An 18,267-nucleotide genomic window follows, 5' to 3' on the forward strand; every position below is an offset into this window, starting at 1 on the left:
CACAAACTTGCTCTACAACTATATTCATAGCACAGATTGCATCAAAGGTAGCATCTTGCTGTTTTTATTTTCAACCGATTGAAATGGCAGTAAGAATAGGACAAGTGACCGTAGATACTCGCCAGAAGGTTTATTTATAATAGGAAACCAATTATCTAATTTAAATCACAAGTAAAATAACAAAAGCCAAACTCAAGTTTCCCAACATTTATGTTATTTCATAGACATTTACTAGTCATTGTTGTGTACCATTTATTAAATTAATTTGTTTAGGGTAATATTATTTAATTAGTAAAGTTTATTAGCGTTTTGCTTACTGTACTGACCTGCAGTGTTAGCAACTGATAAAAAATATATTTAGGGCCCAAATAATGCCATATTGGTTTCAATAATTTAAGCATAAATAATATATTATCATTTAAAATTTAAAATATACCTCTTTAAAAACAGAAATTACACGTTAAGTTTTATGGAGTACATTTTATAGTGTATATGATAGTATTATTGCAAATATTAAAGTTTTAGTCAGATATAACTTTTTTTTAGTCTTCTCCAAGAATAATTAAATACTAAACACCAATGACAACACAAGAAAAACTATTTGAAATAGTCAATACTTCTAAAGTTAAGCATTCCATTAAATTACATTACATTATTAAACAAAGCAGATTTGTTATGGCCAAAAACTATTTAAACGAAAATGGCGTTTTTGGTTACTATCTCTTAATTTATGGCTAAATTCCTGATCCTTTTTATTTATAGTTTTTTATTGTTGGCAACTGGCAACACTGTTGTATATAAACAGAACACAGTCTGTTGTCGGCTTGTTTTTAAAATTAGTTTTCGATTTAAGTACTTTTAAATGTGGAATCATGCGAGTGATCGTGGTAGAAATGTAAAATGAAGCATTTCAGAACTTATAACAGTTTTGATTTTTATCTTTTCTTTAGTTGATCTGTTGAATTAACTTGTAATGTCTTTAATGAGAGGGTTAAGAAATGTATGCTTGTCTGCACATCGGAGGTATTGTTTGGAGGAATTGTACAGATTCCGTTTTTCATCCTGTAACTTCAGTGTTTGTAACGTACAACGAAGAGGGAAGAAAGATGAAAACAGTTTGTCAACTGTTTTTATTCCTATCCCTGTCAAACCTAACCCCGACGATATCAACGTGGGCCAAGAACTCACCGGATCTGTGAATAAAGCTGATTTGTTGAAACTTCTAAACAAGTTTTATCAGAAACGAGAAATTAAATTGTTAGCTCAAGAAAATGGATTGGATAGTAAGAATTTCTCTATTTATATGTATGTTGCGAATATATAGTTAATCATAATAAAATTTAAAATTTTGAAATGTTTTGGAATATTACTGGTTCCATAAAATCCCGTTAAGTATTTTTTAATTCCGCTGACATAAATGTATCAAGTATTTACACAATTTTACAGTATTTTAATTGAAGCTAACCTAACCAAGTGTACACACAATTTAAGGCCGGGTTACATTTGCATCTGTACACGCGCGGCACATACGCACAATTTAATAGTAAACAAAGAGCAGCTACTACATTTGCAAATAGCACATGCATAGAAAGTTGTCAAACTGTCAAAACTGCTAACTCTTGTCTGTTTTGTGTGCTGATTTTTCTGTGCATGACCAGTCAGCATACAATATGTCATAGATAAACACTATGTCAGTGGCATAGCGATTCTTTTGATTTGTGCATTCCAAAATAAGTGAGACTAATTTAAATGTGTTATTTATTTATAAGACAAAGCGTTTTAGTTAATCTTTTCTAGTCCCAAACTAAACGGCAAAATTATTTAAATGCTTGAATTTAGTTAATCAATTGCTTCATATAATAATAGAAGACAAATTTCAAACATTTGAAAATGTAAATTTACATAAAATAAATGAGGGGACCTTTGGAATTTTTCAAACCGCTCTGCCATTCGCGAATATAGCTTCTAATTATGTGCTAAGTATGTGGGACGGTGCTATTTTAATGCTGTTTGCATGCTATTGTGAATTATTTATGTGTTATTTAGAATTACGTAGTGCCAGTGTCTAGTCACACTAGATTAGTATGTGGTCCACTGTTCATGCCTTGGTGAACAAAAATTGGGACACAATTGGGCCACCATTACCCTAAATAATTCACTCATTTCTTTGCTGTGACAGCAGATGATAAAGGTATAAATACTTGACAGAATATAACCAGGTGCAGTAGAACACACCAGATTGAAAGGCCATGATAAAACTTTGCTTTATATCACATTCAAGTTTGATATCATTAAGTCCTTGAATGGCACAGGACGTTATTGAAACTTGTAATGCAAGTGCATTCAACCATATTGTAATGCAAGTATTTTAATGCTCTGATTCATTCAAAAAATGTGTCAGACATGTTATAGATTAAATATTTTAAATGAGAGTTCTCTTTTTTATTTAAATGGCTTTATTGTTTCTGCAGAAAATTGTGCATGTCCCAAAAACTATGACATTAATTTTGAGAAATAATTTTAAGTCATGTTTGGTCAAATAAAAAGAAATAGAAACTTATAATTTGTAATTATAATAATATAACAACAAATTTCTGATCAAAAAACTATGGTACTGCAGTTACATTTTGGGGGAATAAATTTTTAAAATACCAAGTATCATTCTTCTGGAAAATTTTATATATATTTCTTAATAAAATATATTTATAAACACTTAAATTTCTTGAATAGTGTGTGAAATTGATTTCAAATAATATTTCCAATTTCAGTTATTGAAGTGCATTAACAGGTGTCAATAGATTAAATTCAATGGATTTGATTTCAAAAAATGTTAGACAATGTGGAGAAGGCTGAAGACTTGAAATGCAGGGTTGGAAAAAAACTGGCTTTTTTTTAATACCCAATCAATGTGGGTTTTATCAATAAAACCTGATTTTTTTTCACATTGCCTGTTATTTCCTTTCAAAAAGTCTGCATTTTGGAGCACTGTATTCTGAAAATAATTTTTTAAACAATAAACATGTGATTATTAAGCTTATTGATAACTTTTGTTTAGTTTTTGTAACTCAATAACACAATAACTATTTATCTTGTACCTGTATGAATTTTTAAGGGATTGGTTAGTTATAATAAGCTGAAATCAGTCTGTATTTTGTACTTGTGTGCATTTGTTATGTAAGTACATACTTTGTTTGTGTTATTTATGTTAAATTTTAATAAAACATGTCAATTTTTGTGATGGAATTTTTATTTATATTAATATTGGAAAAAAAAACCAAATGTGGGTAATGATCTGGGTTTTACTGATAACACCCAGCCATGTCAGGTACTTGGTTGCCAACCCTGGGGTGCACGATGCCGCAGGTTATCTCCTGCACCAAGCGTACGTCAGCTTCCGCCGGTACTGCCTGGAGGCCGAGGTGCTGCCGGTGGACCTCCACGTGGTGGTCAGCGACATCCTGCAAGGGGCGGGGCACGTCGACGACATCTTCCCCTACTTCCTGCGCCACGCCAAGCAGATATTCCCGCACCTCGAGTGCATGGACGACCTGAAGAAGATCAGCGACTTGAGGACGCCTGCCAACTGGTGAGCGCAGGCCTAGCTACAAGATCTCTCAAACTTATAGGAGCCAGTAAACACACGCACACGCACACGTTGCAGTGTTGTCTAGTTGTAAATAGATACGCATGTTGCCGAACGTTTGGGGGCATAAGGCCGCTGGATTCACATTGAGTGAGCCTCCGAAGTATGACTGTACAAAGTAATTAAATTAATCTATTTGTTACGTTATGCACCACAGATGAAATATACACGCTTGTTTAAATACGGCCCCGGTTTCATGAAGCCATGCATTTCTGTACAACACGATTTGCTGATGTTTCGAAAACCATTAACTGGTAATACTATCTTGGTATCTTGGCAGAAGTGAGTCGCCAGCGAGGAAGAGATTTGGGTATCTTGGTGACCTGGTACCTGGGTTTGTAGAGTCCTGGGTTGATGGTTTTGTAACTGTTAGTGGTAGAGTTGTGGTAACGTACTGTTAGACTGTATGGTATGGTTTAAACGTCTTGCGAGCTGTGCTACACAGTTCAATGGAAACGCGTTGCTCGGAATGGAACCGGCAAAGACAAATGGCAGGTGGAGCCCTACGGAGCCAACTGGTGGTGACTTGGCATGGCACGGTTACAAATCAACTGTTCTAAAAACATGTCAAACTAGTACATAGCTGACTCTTGTTTACTAGCGTAGCGTACATCTAAGGGATGTTAAGTTTACAAGTTTAGCTATTAATAACTAAACTCAGATAAAAAAAAGCAACAACAATAAACAAATTCATGCCTAAACTAAGCAGCTATAACTTTTACCGAGTTACAAGTCTATCAAGTCTACCACACAATGGAAACTTTTACTTTATAACAACTTAAGAATACAAGAGCTGATTTTTTTTTCAGTTGTTGGTGACAAGACTTTAACCTTTTGAAACAGGCCCCAGGTGCAGAATAATTGCAGCTTGTTATGTGGGGTGAACACAGAGCAGAGTGGGAAGGAACCAGTTGCGACACTGCGGAGCACGTTTCTGCCATGCAGGTACCCCGCCGCTCGGGCCATCACCAGGAAGATAGTGTTCCACGCCGGGCCGACCAACAGCGGTAAGACGTACCACGCGCTGGAGAGGTTCCTGGCGGCCAAGTCCGGGGTGTACTGCGGGCCCCTGAAGCTGCTCGCCTCGGAGGTCTTCAACAAAGCCAACGACAGGGTAGGCACTGGCAGTCAAACAGCTTCGTAACTTGTACAAAGGTTTTTACAAACAAAATCACAAAAAAAATTTTGAAGAAAAATTGAAATATTATGCTCTGGGTGTTTGCAGATCACAAAAGACATGAAAGAACTCCCAAACTAATTAGTAAATATGCTGAAATTAAGAAAACTTTAACTTCCTGCATTTTTTTTCTAACTTGTATTTTCTTTTTCGACAGCTCATTTGTGTTTATAGTCGCACATTAAAAATAAATAGTTGAAGACTGTCGACTTAAATCAGGTGGTTTTTAGCTCTCTAACATAACAATTAGCATGTTCCTATAAAAAATATTATACACATATTTCACAGATCAATTTAGTATATTACATACAAACAATGATCCTGTTTTATAGGATGTGTCTGAAGTATACCAACAAACTTCAGCTGTAGATTCACTGTGACAAAATAAATTGTAAACATATAAACTGCTTTAGAGTTCTAAACCACCACAAATTTTGTCGTCGCCACATTATTTCATTAAAAAATGGGGGGGAGGGGGGTGCCACATTTATTTTTTTTCACACACTTTTGTGATGCTAAATTATTTAATTGAAATAATTGGCGGTTGTAAGTAACCTCTTTAATATTTCTGCTCATACAGCTTGTACCCAAATTAGTTGCCTGCAACGAATGTAATGTGAGCACTATAATTTAAGATTTGTATCCCTAGTCATGATTTGTTCCTGTCTAAGGACAACTTACATTTATGTGTATGCTACGCTCAGTTCTGTAAATCCCTTGCCCTAGTGCCCATTTATGCTCATGAGTGTCAGTATTTACCTTTAAGCTTTATAGTTCTGTCCACCGCGTACATACTTTTATAGTTATGTTAATGATAAAGTTTGAGAAAATTAAACATAATATATGCTCTTTCTTGTAGTTTACAGCTTAGTGGTCTTGTAATTTGTAAGTATATTGTGTAATAAAGCTAGTTTTGTTATCCTTTGAGTCCATGGTTTGGTTAAAAATTATTTAATCTTTATCAGTTTTACTCCTCCGCCGTCTGCTAGTAAAAAAAAACCTAACCCCAAATTTTGTTTTTGCTAGCAAGATTTGACGTATGTTGGGAGTGGGTTTGCACCAGTACTTTTCCAAAAAGTCCTGAAAATTTTCTGAAATTGTCTTACTAGGTGTTTGTTGATGATACCTTAATGTAGCTTATTTCATCAGTTTTCTTTCACACTAATTTCAAGTTTGGTTTGGTGGAGTTTTTACAAACTGCTGATTATGCTAACTGTTGGGTCCACACATCAACTACCCGTCAATGTGTCCTCCCTCTATAACAATTAACCGCAAAACACATAGTTAACCGTGCAATAAATAAAACATTACGATCCCGATCGTTACATTGCATTTACTCGCAATTACATTACACATCTTTTCTGTTGTTACAATGATCACACTTAACAAACATAGACACCATTTTGAGTGGCTGATATATTACTAAAACAGAAAACATTTAACTCCTTAATTCAAAGTTGTGTCCAATACAAAAACATTCAGCAATACAGTATCCAACAATATCCAACACTAACTGTATTGAAATTAATGGTATGCGTGCTTTACAAATGAAAATTACATATTATAGTTCTAAGTTATAGCAGGCCTTTGTGATCAGTGATTTCAATCACCATATTAAAAAATAATAATTTTCATGGTGTGATACCATACGTTTGTTTTAATAATTGAATATAAGGATGACAATGTACAGTAGGTAAATAGTTTAACATATTCATTTGGATGAAACTATTGATAATGCTCCATAGCATAGAAACAATCTCTCTTTTGTCAGCTGCTTTAGTGAGATTTTTTATAAAATAAAAACTGCTGGATACTATAGTTTGGAGCCTGGGTCAGTTAGAAACCCATCTAAATTGCTTAGTGTTTCCCCATACATCAAAACAAGCATCAGTATTGACCTAGTGACTTGTCTGTATATGTCAGTCGTGTGTGTGATGTTCGCAGTATTGTTTGTTTGGAAGGGAACACCATGTGACCTGGTGACAGGAGAGGAGAGGCGGTTTGCCAGCAAGGATGGCACTCCAGCGAATCATGTGTCTTGTACGGTTGAGATGACATCAGTGAATGTTCCTTGTAAGTACTTACTTGATTGCCTTATAGTTATAAATACATTGCCCTGAGATTGAATGGCTCTAATTTGTTGGCTGTACTTAGTATTATACCTTAAAGTTTTTTTTTTTAGACCTGTGCAAATATAAGTTGTTTTTTTTTTTTTTTTACTTTGAATCGTATTCAAATACAAATATAAAATTATTCTCTAATGGAAATTATATCAAATTAGACTAGTACTAGTACAAGTAGGAAATAAAAGTTTATTGAATATTTTAAATAATATTTGGATGGTTATATTTTAACAAATGCTTGTACTGGTTTTTGTGCTGCAACACCAGATATTTCAAATATGGGACAATTTCAAGTTCACAGGTAGAACTAGCGGCCCGTAGGTCATGCCTGATTTATTGTATGTGTGATTGCCAACACTTAATATTTGTCTCATTTGCTAATGAAGAGCATCTAATGTCACATTATTTATTAGTTGTATCAAAATACAAAATCGTAACTACAAATTATTATAATAAGTATGCTTTTTGATTTTGAGGGATTGTTATGTAGTGTTTAAAAATGCTTATTATTTGCATGTTTTAAAAAACTGTTAAATATCCGAAAATGGGTTTGTTTGCATTAACCATCCAGCTGAGAAAATAATTTCTCTAGTGAATGAGCATGAAGAAGTTATCCAAGAAATTATTGTATCTATGAATATGTTTTTACAAATGGCAGATGATCTAGAAATGAAGATGTTTACCTAATAAATAAGTGATCACAATTTTCAATAAACCTGCTTGAATTTAGATTTATAAACAAATATTACATTCTTGAACTTAATTATAAAAAAAAGTTTATTGATTTATTCATGTGAGGCCAGTAATTCTAAATTTTAATTGTAGTATCAGGTAAAGGTGGTGATATTGGGGTATCGGTAGTGGTATTGGAAAAGGAGGTATCAGAACAACCCTAGTAGGTATATAGTGTATGTAGTGTATATATTGTGACAAACGTTCAAAATAAGATTTAATAATTTGCAATGCTTGTGTAGTAAATTGTATTGGTATTACCCAAAAACAAAAATAATGTTGAGTAAATTGTGAGGAATGATTTGATAAACAAACCTTAGTTATTCACAGTAGGTCCCAGTGGAATGTAGCTAGGTGGCGAAGTGATAAGACACAAGACTTGCATTCCAGACGACAAGGGTTCAAATTCTGGCCTGGCTATTCTAATTTATGTTTCCCATAGTTTCTCCGTGATCATCTGGTTATCATTCTCTAATCTAGTTTTCGTGACCGGCATGCTTCGTGATATTGCCATGTCTCTGTGAGACAACCAAGCTACTGGCATTCCAGATAACTTCAAAATATAAGCCTAATTAAATTGATTTTTGAGTTTCTGTGAAGTAAAACTCCAGCTTTATGTTTTCTAGCATATTGTACTACCAATTTTTTAAGTAAAATAATCATTTGAATTTTTTTTTTTTTGTTTTAATTGAAAAAGGCATGAACAATTATTTTGGTACAAAAATGAAATAGTGTTATTTGTAGGTATTTGTACATTAGAAAATGTAGGTTCTTAATCATTTAGATTGTAAATATTTAGTTATTGTTTCACAATAATAGATGCTAATTTATAAAAATATTGATGTTAATTTCGGAGTAAAAAACAAGATGCTAATATTTCTAGCCCCTACCAATGTCCGTAGTCTTTGTGTTACTGTCTTTAATGAGTGACCTTGCTGTCCACAAGTCGCTAAGTCCAAGAATCTAAATAAGTCTACCAGTTGACGAAGGTGTTCAGTTGGCTGTACTGCGGGCGAGGGCTAACGCAGTGCATGACTCGTGTGCGCGCAGATGAAGTGGCGGTGATCGACGAGATACAGATGATGCGGGACGCCGGCCGGGGCTGGGCCTGGACCAGAGCCCTCCTCGGGGTCGTCGCGGAGGAGATCCACCTCTGCGGGGAGGAGGGGGCGGTCGACCTCGTGCATTCCCTCATGACCACCACTGGCGAGGACGTCGAGGTACTCACCTAGTTGCTATCCCAGTTCTAGTCTGTGTTCACAAGCCAAGTACACGAGAACATCGTCGATCCCGCTTGACGGGCACTGGCTAAGCCGGACGGGATTCACAATGTACTGTGGTTTTTTTTATGCTGTACAACCGGTAGATTTTTAATTTTTATATTTTGTTAATCTTACATCAGTTAGTGGGTTAAAAACTTATGTCAACATACACACTAGTATTAAAACTAATGAAGCTCTAGGAAAAGTAGTATTTATGAAGAAAAAATATACACTTTTATAGTTTTGCTCATATAAAACTTGTAGTACATGCATTTTAAGGCAAAATTCAGTTTAGTTCCGGTAATCTGGACAGGGTCCGGTCTTATGTAGTTCGGATTAGCAGTACTCTACTGTACGTCACATTAAAATAATTCTGAGTTTCAAGTTCATACATGCTTTCAAATTCCTATCAGATGTTTTACATTTAATAACAGTTTAGTGTAAAATTCTTTAATGAAGCACCAAAATTAAAGGCTTGTTTCAATTTAATTGTAATAATTAATAAACGTAGGGACAAGATTATATGGTGAATTGCGATAGAACTGAAATAACACCCCAAAGCATATCAAAGCAACATATAACACTGAAATGCAAGTTAATACACAGAAATAAAACAAATCTTGAAATCAGTCGGCAGTTTGATAGCTCTTAATTCAGATTACAAACAAAATTATCTTTGGTTATGGTAAATTTATTGAATGTAATTTATTTAGCACGAGTTTTTAACGAAATTTTTTAACTGTGTGGATTGTAAAAAATTAATATTATATTGTTTGATCTTGCATTGCTTTTTAGTAACACATTTTTACATTAATGATGACTTATTTTTCAAACACCAAAATATTTGCAGATGTATGCTTTTTATTAATGATTTTATCATATGAGTGCATCATTTGTAAGTCATAATGTAACTATTTTGGTGAAATAAGTATTAAGAAATATATTAACTTAATATTTGCTGAATAATACACTATTTTTATGAATAAAAGACAATGTATAAAATTAAAAATGATATCACGAGAATCTCCTCTTTTAAAAACAAAGTTATCCTAAAAATAAAACCACAAAATCTTGTCGCTACTAATTGATAATAAGATGTCACTGTAATATATTGTCGCGGGTTGAAATTTTGCAGGGTTGTTGAAATCAAATTTAGGGACTTTACTGACGGGACTCTGGGCTGGCTGCTCTGTTCACTAGTCAGCGCAAGTGGCGTGACCATGTAATTGGGGCACGGGGCCGGCGCGGCGCGCTGCGGGCTTGCAGAATTTTGTTTGTTTGTTTGGCCGCGCGCTGGCGCAGCCACGGGCCGCAGTTACTGGGGCGCGCTGTCGTAACAAGCCGCGCGGTGTGGCCTGCACATCGGGGTAGAGGGGGGGTAGTCTTCCCAGATGTTCTAGTTAGTTGTTTAGTAAATTTGACTTCAATAACGAGCTTTTGTTATGCTAGGCGCGGCAGGGCGCGCGAATTTAAGCGCAAGTGATTGGTGACTCGGGGCTCACTCAGGCGGAGGCTATGCGTCTCACCTGTGGTCACGAGTTGTTAGTTCGTTCGTGATGTAGGAATTCAAGCTTTCGGGCGGAAGCTATGGCCGACGCCAGAGGCCACGAGTCGTTTAATTTAAGTTAGGTCATAATGTAGTCATCTTCAAGCTTTCGGGCGGAGGCAATGGTCGACGCCAGAGGCCACGAGTCGTTTAATTTAAGTTAGGTCATAATGTAGTCGTCAAGCTTTCGGGCGGAGGCTATGGCCCTCGTCAGGGGTCACGCGTCATAGTTTTTAAAATGTAATGTTCGTTCGGGATTTCAAGGGCAGGAGAGGCCCCTACGTTATTTTTTTAAAGTAATCGATCAAGAAAGGCTTTTCGGAAAATGTGAGTATGGACTTATCTTTGTTTTAATTTTAAGTATTAATTATGATTTGAGGTATTCGGAAGGACTAGGGAAGTGTTGAGTGAAGTTCTCTCATTCTCTCTCTTGTAAGGTCGTTCAATCGTTAAGGAAGTAAAGAGATTATTGTTTTAAATTGTAATCCCGCTATTTAAATGTTCTTTAAAATGATGTTGAGTATTTGACTTTAAGAATAAAATAATTTTAATTAAGTATTATGTTATTTTGCAAAATCTCCTTAGTTCAGCTCTCACCAGACATCCTGTACGGGATGACGAACCTATGATCCTAGGTACAGTAAAGTATTTTATGAAGTTAAGACTAGTTGATGCCAAGCGAGTTGTTTCTATGTAAAGAGCTACGATTCTCGCCCCCCCCCCCTCTGAAGGTGGATCGTGACAGAAATGGTGGAGGCGCCGGGTAGGTTCTATTTCTGGAGAGAGAGAGAGGTAGATTTTTATGTTTATTATTAAGTTAGTTTCAGCTTCTGATAGCAGGTTATTAAGAGTTTACTTGAGGAGAGGATTACGGAATTTTAGTCTATAGTGGAGGAAGTCTTTGAGATTTTTTTTTTTGACGTAACAGATGTTTATTTGAGGATACTTGTAAGGATAAAGTTTATAGTGATAAGTTGTTTTAAGTCGTTGAATTTATTGTAGATTTATATCGGGGATTATTACGTGAGGAGAATACGTTATAAGTTAAATGCTTATTAGAGATAATGCAAGTGGTTTAATTTAATTGAAGTTCATTTTAAGATTGTAGGTTAAGAGAATTATAATTTAAAATAAAGTTTTTTGTCGTAAATAGGAATTATTTTCAAGTGAAGTTTGTTTTGTTTTCGTGCGCGTAGGAGACGAGACGTACGAATTAAATCAGTCGAGGGAAGGATAAACGTTAGAAAGGAATTAAAGAGAAAACGAGAGTTTATGTAAAAGAGAGTTATAGAATTTATAGTGATGTTTTGTTTTAATTAGAAAAATGTTGAGAGTTGTTTCAGAACGACACGTCAGTGGACGTGGCAGAGTGAACACGTGACGGGGAGGTGCTGAGACCTAGCGGAGAACGGAGGAACCGCAAGCGAGGGTTGGCGCACCTGATGGAATTCGGTGACGTCACGGGCTCATACGGAGACGTGGACAGGCCGTGACCTTGTTTTGATCAGCTGTACAGTAACTTAGCGATAAGAAAATAGACTATTGGTTAAATAAATTTAAATTTAAGTGTGTTTTAGAAGAAGAGGAACTTTCAGTATGTAAGTAATTTAATTTAAGAAGTGTATGATGTATAGGCTAGAAGTGTTTCGTTGTAAGTTGTTTATGTTTTTGTTAGTTAAATTCTACCTCGGTTTTAAAAATATTTTTTTGGGATTTGTAAACATTATTAAGGAGGTACACTATAAAATCGATAAGCATTGAGAAAACTGGGAAGGCTAGATTTTGTGTGTAGAGGGAATTTACTCCAAAAGAACAGAGAGACAAAATTAATGTTTTCATTAGGGCGAGGGACCCTAAGGTGAGGCGTTGTGTCCCTGGGAAGAAAGGGAATTGTAGCGCAGACCATAGGAGATGGGCTGACTACGGAATTAAGGGTCAGGAGAATCCTGAGAGTTGTGAGTAGTTTGGGGCAGGAGTTCCCCATGGTAGTACCGAAGTGGCTATCCTGTATGGGATAGGGTACCATTTCAATGAAGTTTGTTGGTGGGGTTAGAGCCCCCTGTGTAGTGGGCCTATAGCAGATAGGCACTACAGTGAAATTTTTGGTTATTTTGTGAGGTAAATTCCCTGGAGGTTAAGTAAGATTGGATTCAGTTAGGAAGGAGGGAAATGAGAAACATTGCTGTAGAGAGTTAGTGTACTTGCCTAATGTGAAATTGAATTTTAATAAATTAATTAATGAGAAAGTTTTTTCTGGTCAAATAATAATGGAAGGGAATTAATTAATTTTTTTGAGTAAGGTGTTTTAAGTAATGAAATAAAATAAGGTGAAGTAATTTGAATAATTGGGGAGGAGTTTCTTTAAGAGTTTAGATAATTGTTTTTGAATTTATTGAGATATTCAGCCAGTGAAGTTTGAGTGTGAGAGATACAGTGAGATTTTAAGGAAATCGGTTGTTTATTAATTAGGACAAATGAGATTTTATGATTAAGAGTCAGTAAGCATAGTTAAAATTTACGACATGATATTTGTTGACAGTTTACAGTTATTAAGGAGAAAACAGAGTAATCTATTTATTTTTATTTTAATGGTTTGAAGATAAGATTATGAATTTTTTTTGGAAGTTTCTTTGGCATGTTGGAATAATTTTTTTTGATTTTTAGAATTTACAGAGAAAATTTAATTGATTTACATTAGTTTGGAAGTATGGAGGTTTATTGTTCGATTAGCCCTAACTTGATGGTCGGATCCCAAAAGAATGCCGTAAAACCGATAGCCAATTGAGAGGAATGCTGTAGGCGCTTGTGTAGAGAGGGGTTGTGGGAAAACTCCTTGGGACTGATGGCAGATCAGGGGCCCTAAATAGTGTGTGATGCTGTAAAACCAGTGCAGAGAAAGCCTGGTATGCTTAAATTTTTGGGCACAGGTTATGTAAACCTGGGGTTCCATGGGATTTAGTCATGTTAGCTGCTGTGAGACATTAAGATTTCCAGGCTCCATAGTAAATTCAATGTAAATTTTTGTTTTCTTAAAATAATAAATTTGTTTTTAATTTATTTGAGATATTTGATTTGTAACAGTGAATACAGACCCCGAGGAATAAGAGTTGTCATGCTGTGAGAGGAGAAGGTGGTAGGCCTAAAAGGGTACAGGCACCACAGAGGTTATGTGCATTGCATAATTTAAATATAAGGAAACTTGAGAATTTGAAATTTTGTTGTTGGTTTGTACACCCATAAGAAGAGTATAGGCAGAATTTTTATTGTTATGAGATGTCTAATTTAATTGAAAAGAAGAAAGTTTAAAGATGCAAGGTAACATTATTATTGTAATAATTGAAAGAGATTAAGAGGTAGAGAGAAATAGGCAGTTTTTGTTTGTAAGTACTAAAGTTTACATATAGAAATTTAGTAACTAAGAATGAATAATAAGTTAAGTCTAGTGTAAAAGTTTTTTTTTAAGTTTGTTAAGTTAAGAGTCACAAGTAAATTTTTTTTTAGAGAGAATGTCTTTGATAGGAAGTATTAGAAACTTATGGGAATTTTAGGGTAACATAAATAATGTAGGTAATGAATAATAAATAGATGGTAGGTCTTAAGTTAGGATTAACATTTGAAGCAGAATTTAATTAAGAAGAAGGAAAATAAATAGGCCTAATGAAAAGAACAAAAAAGGATTTTATGGTAAAGCATTTTTTTTAAGTAATAAACAATGAATAATAATGTTGTTTCAGGGTAATGTGTACTAATAATACAATTTTTTTTTTAGGACCAAAGAACAGGAATTATGTAATTTAAATTAACATGTATTTTTGAAACTGTTACAGATTTCTTAAGATGAGCTGAGCAGCAGTCCAGTTTACAAGATGACAAGAGTTCGAGAGACAAGATACAAGATCACTGAAACAAGAGCCAAGACTGAAGATTCAAGAGAAGAGAAAGCTGGCAGCCATGGACTTACAAGTGGAGATTAATAAGGTCATGTAAAGTTTTATTTTTTTTTATGGAAGACAGTAACTGGAGTTTTTTTTTGTTATAAACATTATTTACAGAACTTTTTAGGTTATAGTAATGTAATGGAACTAGTGAGTTGTGGTAGCTGTCAAAAAGAACTAATACCTTAAGTTTAATTTTTAAAGTTAATTTTCTTAATTTACAGAGGGATTAGTAGTTTTTTTTAAACCTTATTTAGGTTGGAATTTAAATACAATAGCTTATTATAAATGTGTACGAACAGTTCAAGTTCACAGTACTGATAGGTAGGTCAGATGATCTTATTGATTTTGATGATTTGTTGTTTTGAGTTGATTTTTAAGTGTTGTGAATTAGACAATGAAATAGTTCTGAAAACTTAAATTATTTCAAGCTAAGAAATAGTAAAGTTAATTGTAACTCAAAGGACACCAGAATTTAATTTTTTTTTAATTAGTAATGTTTGAAAATTTTATACTTTACAAGAAAGGTTATAAACAAACAGATCGGATGGAACAAGGATGCAGTAAATCACAATTTCATTTAGAATTATTGATTTGCTTTTGAGGTTATGAAGGAAAAGTAGCTATAATTTAAAAATTTGAATAAAAATGGTTTTTTTTTATTTGTTTGAAATAGAAAGTTTAAAAGTTAATTAGTCATGATCTAGGTGGGTGATGGGGTGGGAATTGGCCACTCTTTTTCCCTATAACCTCCCTAACATGGCCTTCTATTACATCTAACAGAAGAAAAAAAAAGAAGAAAAATGAAGAATTATTAGTTAGAATGTTTCTTTCATGAAGATACCTGATGAACTTTTACTGTTTGGAAGAATAGAAGCAAGGTTAGTCAGATATTTTTACTCAGAAGAAGAAGAAGATAAAGCAGTTTTATGACTCGACAAGCCAGAGATTGGTGTTTCCCCTCTGCGCTTCTATTGACTACGTTGTTTACTCTCATGGGATAGCTGGTTCGGCACCATGGAGAGAGATTGGTGGGCATTGTGGTTGCCCCCAGAAGAAAAGAAGAGTAGAAGAGGTTATGGGTGGGTCATGTGAACTGACCTTCAACCCAGTTACTTCGTGGGGACTATTTGCTGTATAGAGAAGATCAAGACTCAAGAGTTAGGGAAAATCATTGGAGGTCATGTTTCCCTTCCTTAAGTTTTTCCTATCAAATTATTTGCCTGATTAGATTATGCTAAGGGTGGGATACTTTATGTTAGCAGTTGAATTAATTAATTTTATTTTTTTGTGTGTTTGCATCCTTGCCCATCGATTGCAGTTTAGTAGTTAGTTTTGTATTTGTCAGGCGTGATGGTAATGCCTGTTGATGATGTTTCAGAATTGTAATCTGTTCGTGATGAGGATGGCACAACTCCGAAGCAGATGTGGGGAGAAGTTGTGAGCTGCCCTGGAAGCCAGTCCAGTAGCTGTTGGAGTTGAGTGGTGTTTGCTGATGGCCAGCCCAGGGAGCTACTCTTCTCGACAACACTGACTTCGAGGAGTTGCACCAACCTTCACGAGATAAGAGTTTAATTAATTGAAACACTGTAAGGACACTTAATTTTTTTTGAAGAACGAAAGAAGTATGGTAATAAACGGAAACCGAAAAAAAAAAAATAATAATAATTATCAAGAATTTGCACATTGTTTAACGAATACTGAGAAACTAAGAACAGTAATTTAATTTGTAAAGAGAGCTTCACTAACAGAACAATTTTTTTAGAATTGAGAACTCGAGCCTCTGAAGGTTCCTGTGAGAACAAACCAGATAAAAGTTTTACATTTAATTTTATGAATACTTGTTGTTTTAAAATAAATCTTATGCAGAATCTAGATGTATGTTCAGACAGCAAGGAACTAAGAAAATTATTATTTTTGTGAAATGAGGAATTTATAGTTATGGTTTAATGGAAAAAGACAATTTGTAATTTTGAGGTAGCTCGATGGGGCTCGAGCTCTGTGAGGGGAGGGTTATGTCGCGGGTTGAAATTTTGCAGGGTTGTTGAAATCAAATTTAGGGACTTTACTGACGGGACTCTGGGCTGGCTGCTCTGTTCACTAGTCAGCGCAAGTGGCGTGACCATGTAATTGGGGCACGGGGCCGGCGCGGCGCGCTGCGGGCTTGCAGAATTTTGTTTGTTTGTTTGGCCGCGCGCTGGCGCAGCCACGGGCCGCAGTTACTGGGGCGCGCTGTCGTAACAAGCCGCGCGGTGTGGCCTGCACATCGGGGTAGAGGGGGGGTAGTCTTCCCAGATGTTCTAGTTAGTTGTTTAGTAAATTTGACTTCAATAACGAGCTTTTGTTATGCTAGGCGCGGCAGGGCGCGCGAATTTAAGCGCAAGTGATTGGTGACTCGGGGCTCACTCAGGCGGAGGCTATGCGTCTCACCTGTGGTCACGAGTTGTTAGTTCGTTCGTGATGTAGGAATTCAGGCTCACTCAGGCGGAGGCTATGCGTCTCACCTGTGGTCACGAGTTGTTAGTTCGTTCGTGATGTAGGAATTCAAGCTTTCGGGCGGAAGCTATGGCCGACGCCAGAGGCCACGAGTCGTTTAATTTAAGTTAGGTCATAATGTAGTCATCTTCAAGCTTTCGGGCGGAGGCAATGGTCGACGCCAGAGGCCACGAGTCGTTTAATTTAAGTTAGGTCATAATGTAGTCGTCAAGCTTTCGGGCGGAGGCTATGGCCCTCGTCAGGGGTCACGCGTCATAGTTTTTAAAATGTAATGTTCGTTCGGGATTTCAAGGGCAGGAGAGGCCCCTACGTTATTTTTTTAAAGTAATCGATCAAGAAAGGCTTTTCGGAAAATGTGAGTATGGACTTATCTTTGTTTTAATTTTAAGTATTAATTATGATTTGAGGTATTCGGAAGGACTAGGGAAGTGTTGAGTGAAGTTCTCTCATTCTCTCTCTTGTAAGGTCGTTCAATCGTTAAGGAAGTAAAGAGATTATTGTTTTAAATTGTAATCCCGCTATTTAAATGTTCTTTAAAATGATGTTGAGTATTTGACTTTAAGAATAAAATAATTTTAATTAAGTATTATGTTATTTTGCAAAATCTCCTTAGTTCAGCTCTCACCAGACATCCTGTACGGGATGACGAACCTATGATCCTAGGTACAGTAAAGTATTTTATGAAGTTAAGACTAGTTGATGCCAAGCGAGTTGTTTCTATGTAAAGAGCTACGATTCTCGCCCCCCCCCCCTCTGAAGGTGGATCGTGACAATATATATTTTTTAGCTTCATATGTCATGTATGTCTTGTTGTTTTTTCCTTCTCAATATATTATCAGTTATATTGAAAGGTCTTTAATCCGGCATTCTATGGTTCCACACATTCTGTTATCTGACACCAATTGATTTGTTTGTTTTGAGATTTTTTCTGGGAGGATTCTTGCTCTTTATTGTGGCCACCAGGAATTTTTTATTTAACTAAGAGTTTATCATTACTGTCGTTTTTCATTTTAGTACAGTGTTTCCTGGTTTCCAGCATTTTATATTTCACTTTTTCACGTTTAGTATTACCTAAAAAATCTATAATGATGTTCTATTACGTGGCTAAATCACTAACTCTCAATTTAAGCATGGCTGTGTTCCTATATATGTGGGATTTAAGTCCGTTCACTGTGGTTGTTTTTTTTATGGGGTTATTTCAATGAAGTTGGTAGGGGATGTAGACATTGGAAACAGTCCTATTACAGGCTTTCCAGATTCTGAAAAATCAATGCAAATCAGGGAAAAGTCAGGGAAGTTGAAGATGAAGTCAGAGAATTCACTTGGAATCCTGTTAAAGTCATGGAAAAATCC

The 18,267-nt window shown here is 35.4% G+C and overlaps 1 protein-coding gene across 1 annotated transcript in view; it reads left to right on the plus strand.

Moving 5' to 3' along the window:
* Positions 1 to 783: 783 nt before the first annotated feature.
* The window catches only part of LOC134533820 (ATP-dependent RNA helicase SUV3 homolog, mitochondrial), a 48,397-nt gene continuing 30,913 nt past the window's right edge, over positions 784 to 18,267 (plus strand). The window contains exons 1-5 of the mRNA XM_063371501.1: positions 784 to 1,283; positions 3,364 to 3,586; positions 4,589 to 4,757; positions 6,782 to 6,893; positions 8,726 to 8,895. Of these exons, the coding sequence (XP_063227571.1) occupies positions 974 to 1,283; positions 3,364 to 3,586; positions 4,589 to 4,757; positions 6,782 to 6,893; positions 8,726 to 8,895 (984 nt within the window). The 5' untranslated portion in view covers positions 784 to 973. The remainder of the gene's footprint in view (positions 1,284 to 3,363; positions 3,587 to 4,588; positions 4,758 to 6,781; positions 6,894 to 8,725; positions 8,896 to 18,267) is intronic.

This window comes from Bacillus rossius, chromosome 7, assembly GCF_032445375.1.
Source record: "Bacillus rossius redtenbacheri isolate Brsri chromosome 7, Brsri_v3, whole genome shotgun sequence".
NCBI classification, from domain to species: Eukaryota; Metazoa; Arthropoda; class Insecta; order Phasmatodea; family Bacillidae; genus Bacillus; species Bacillus rossius.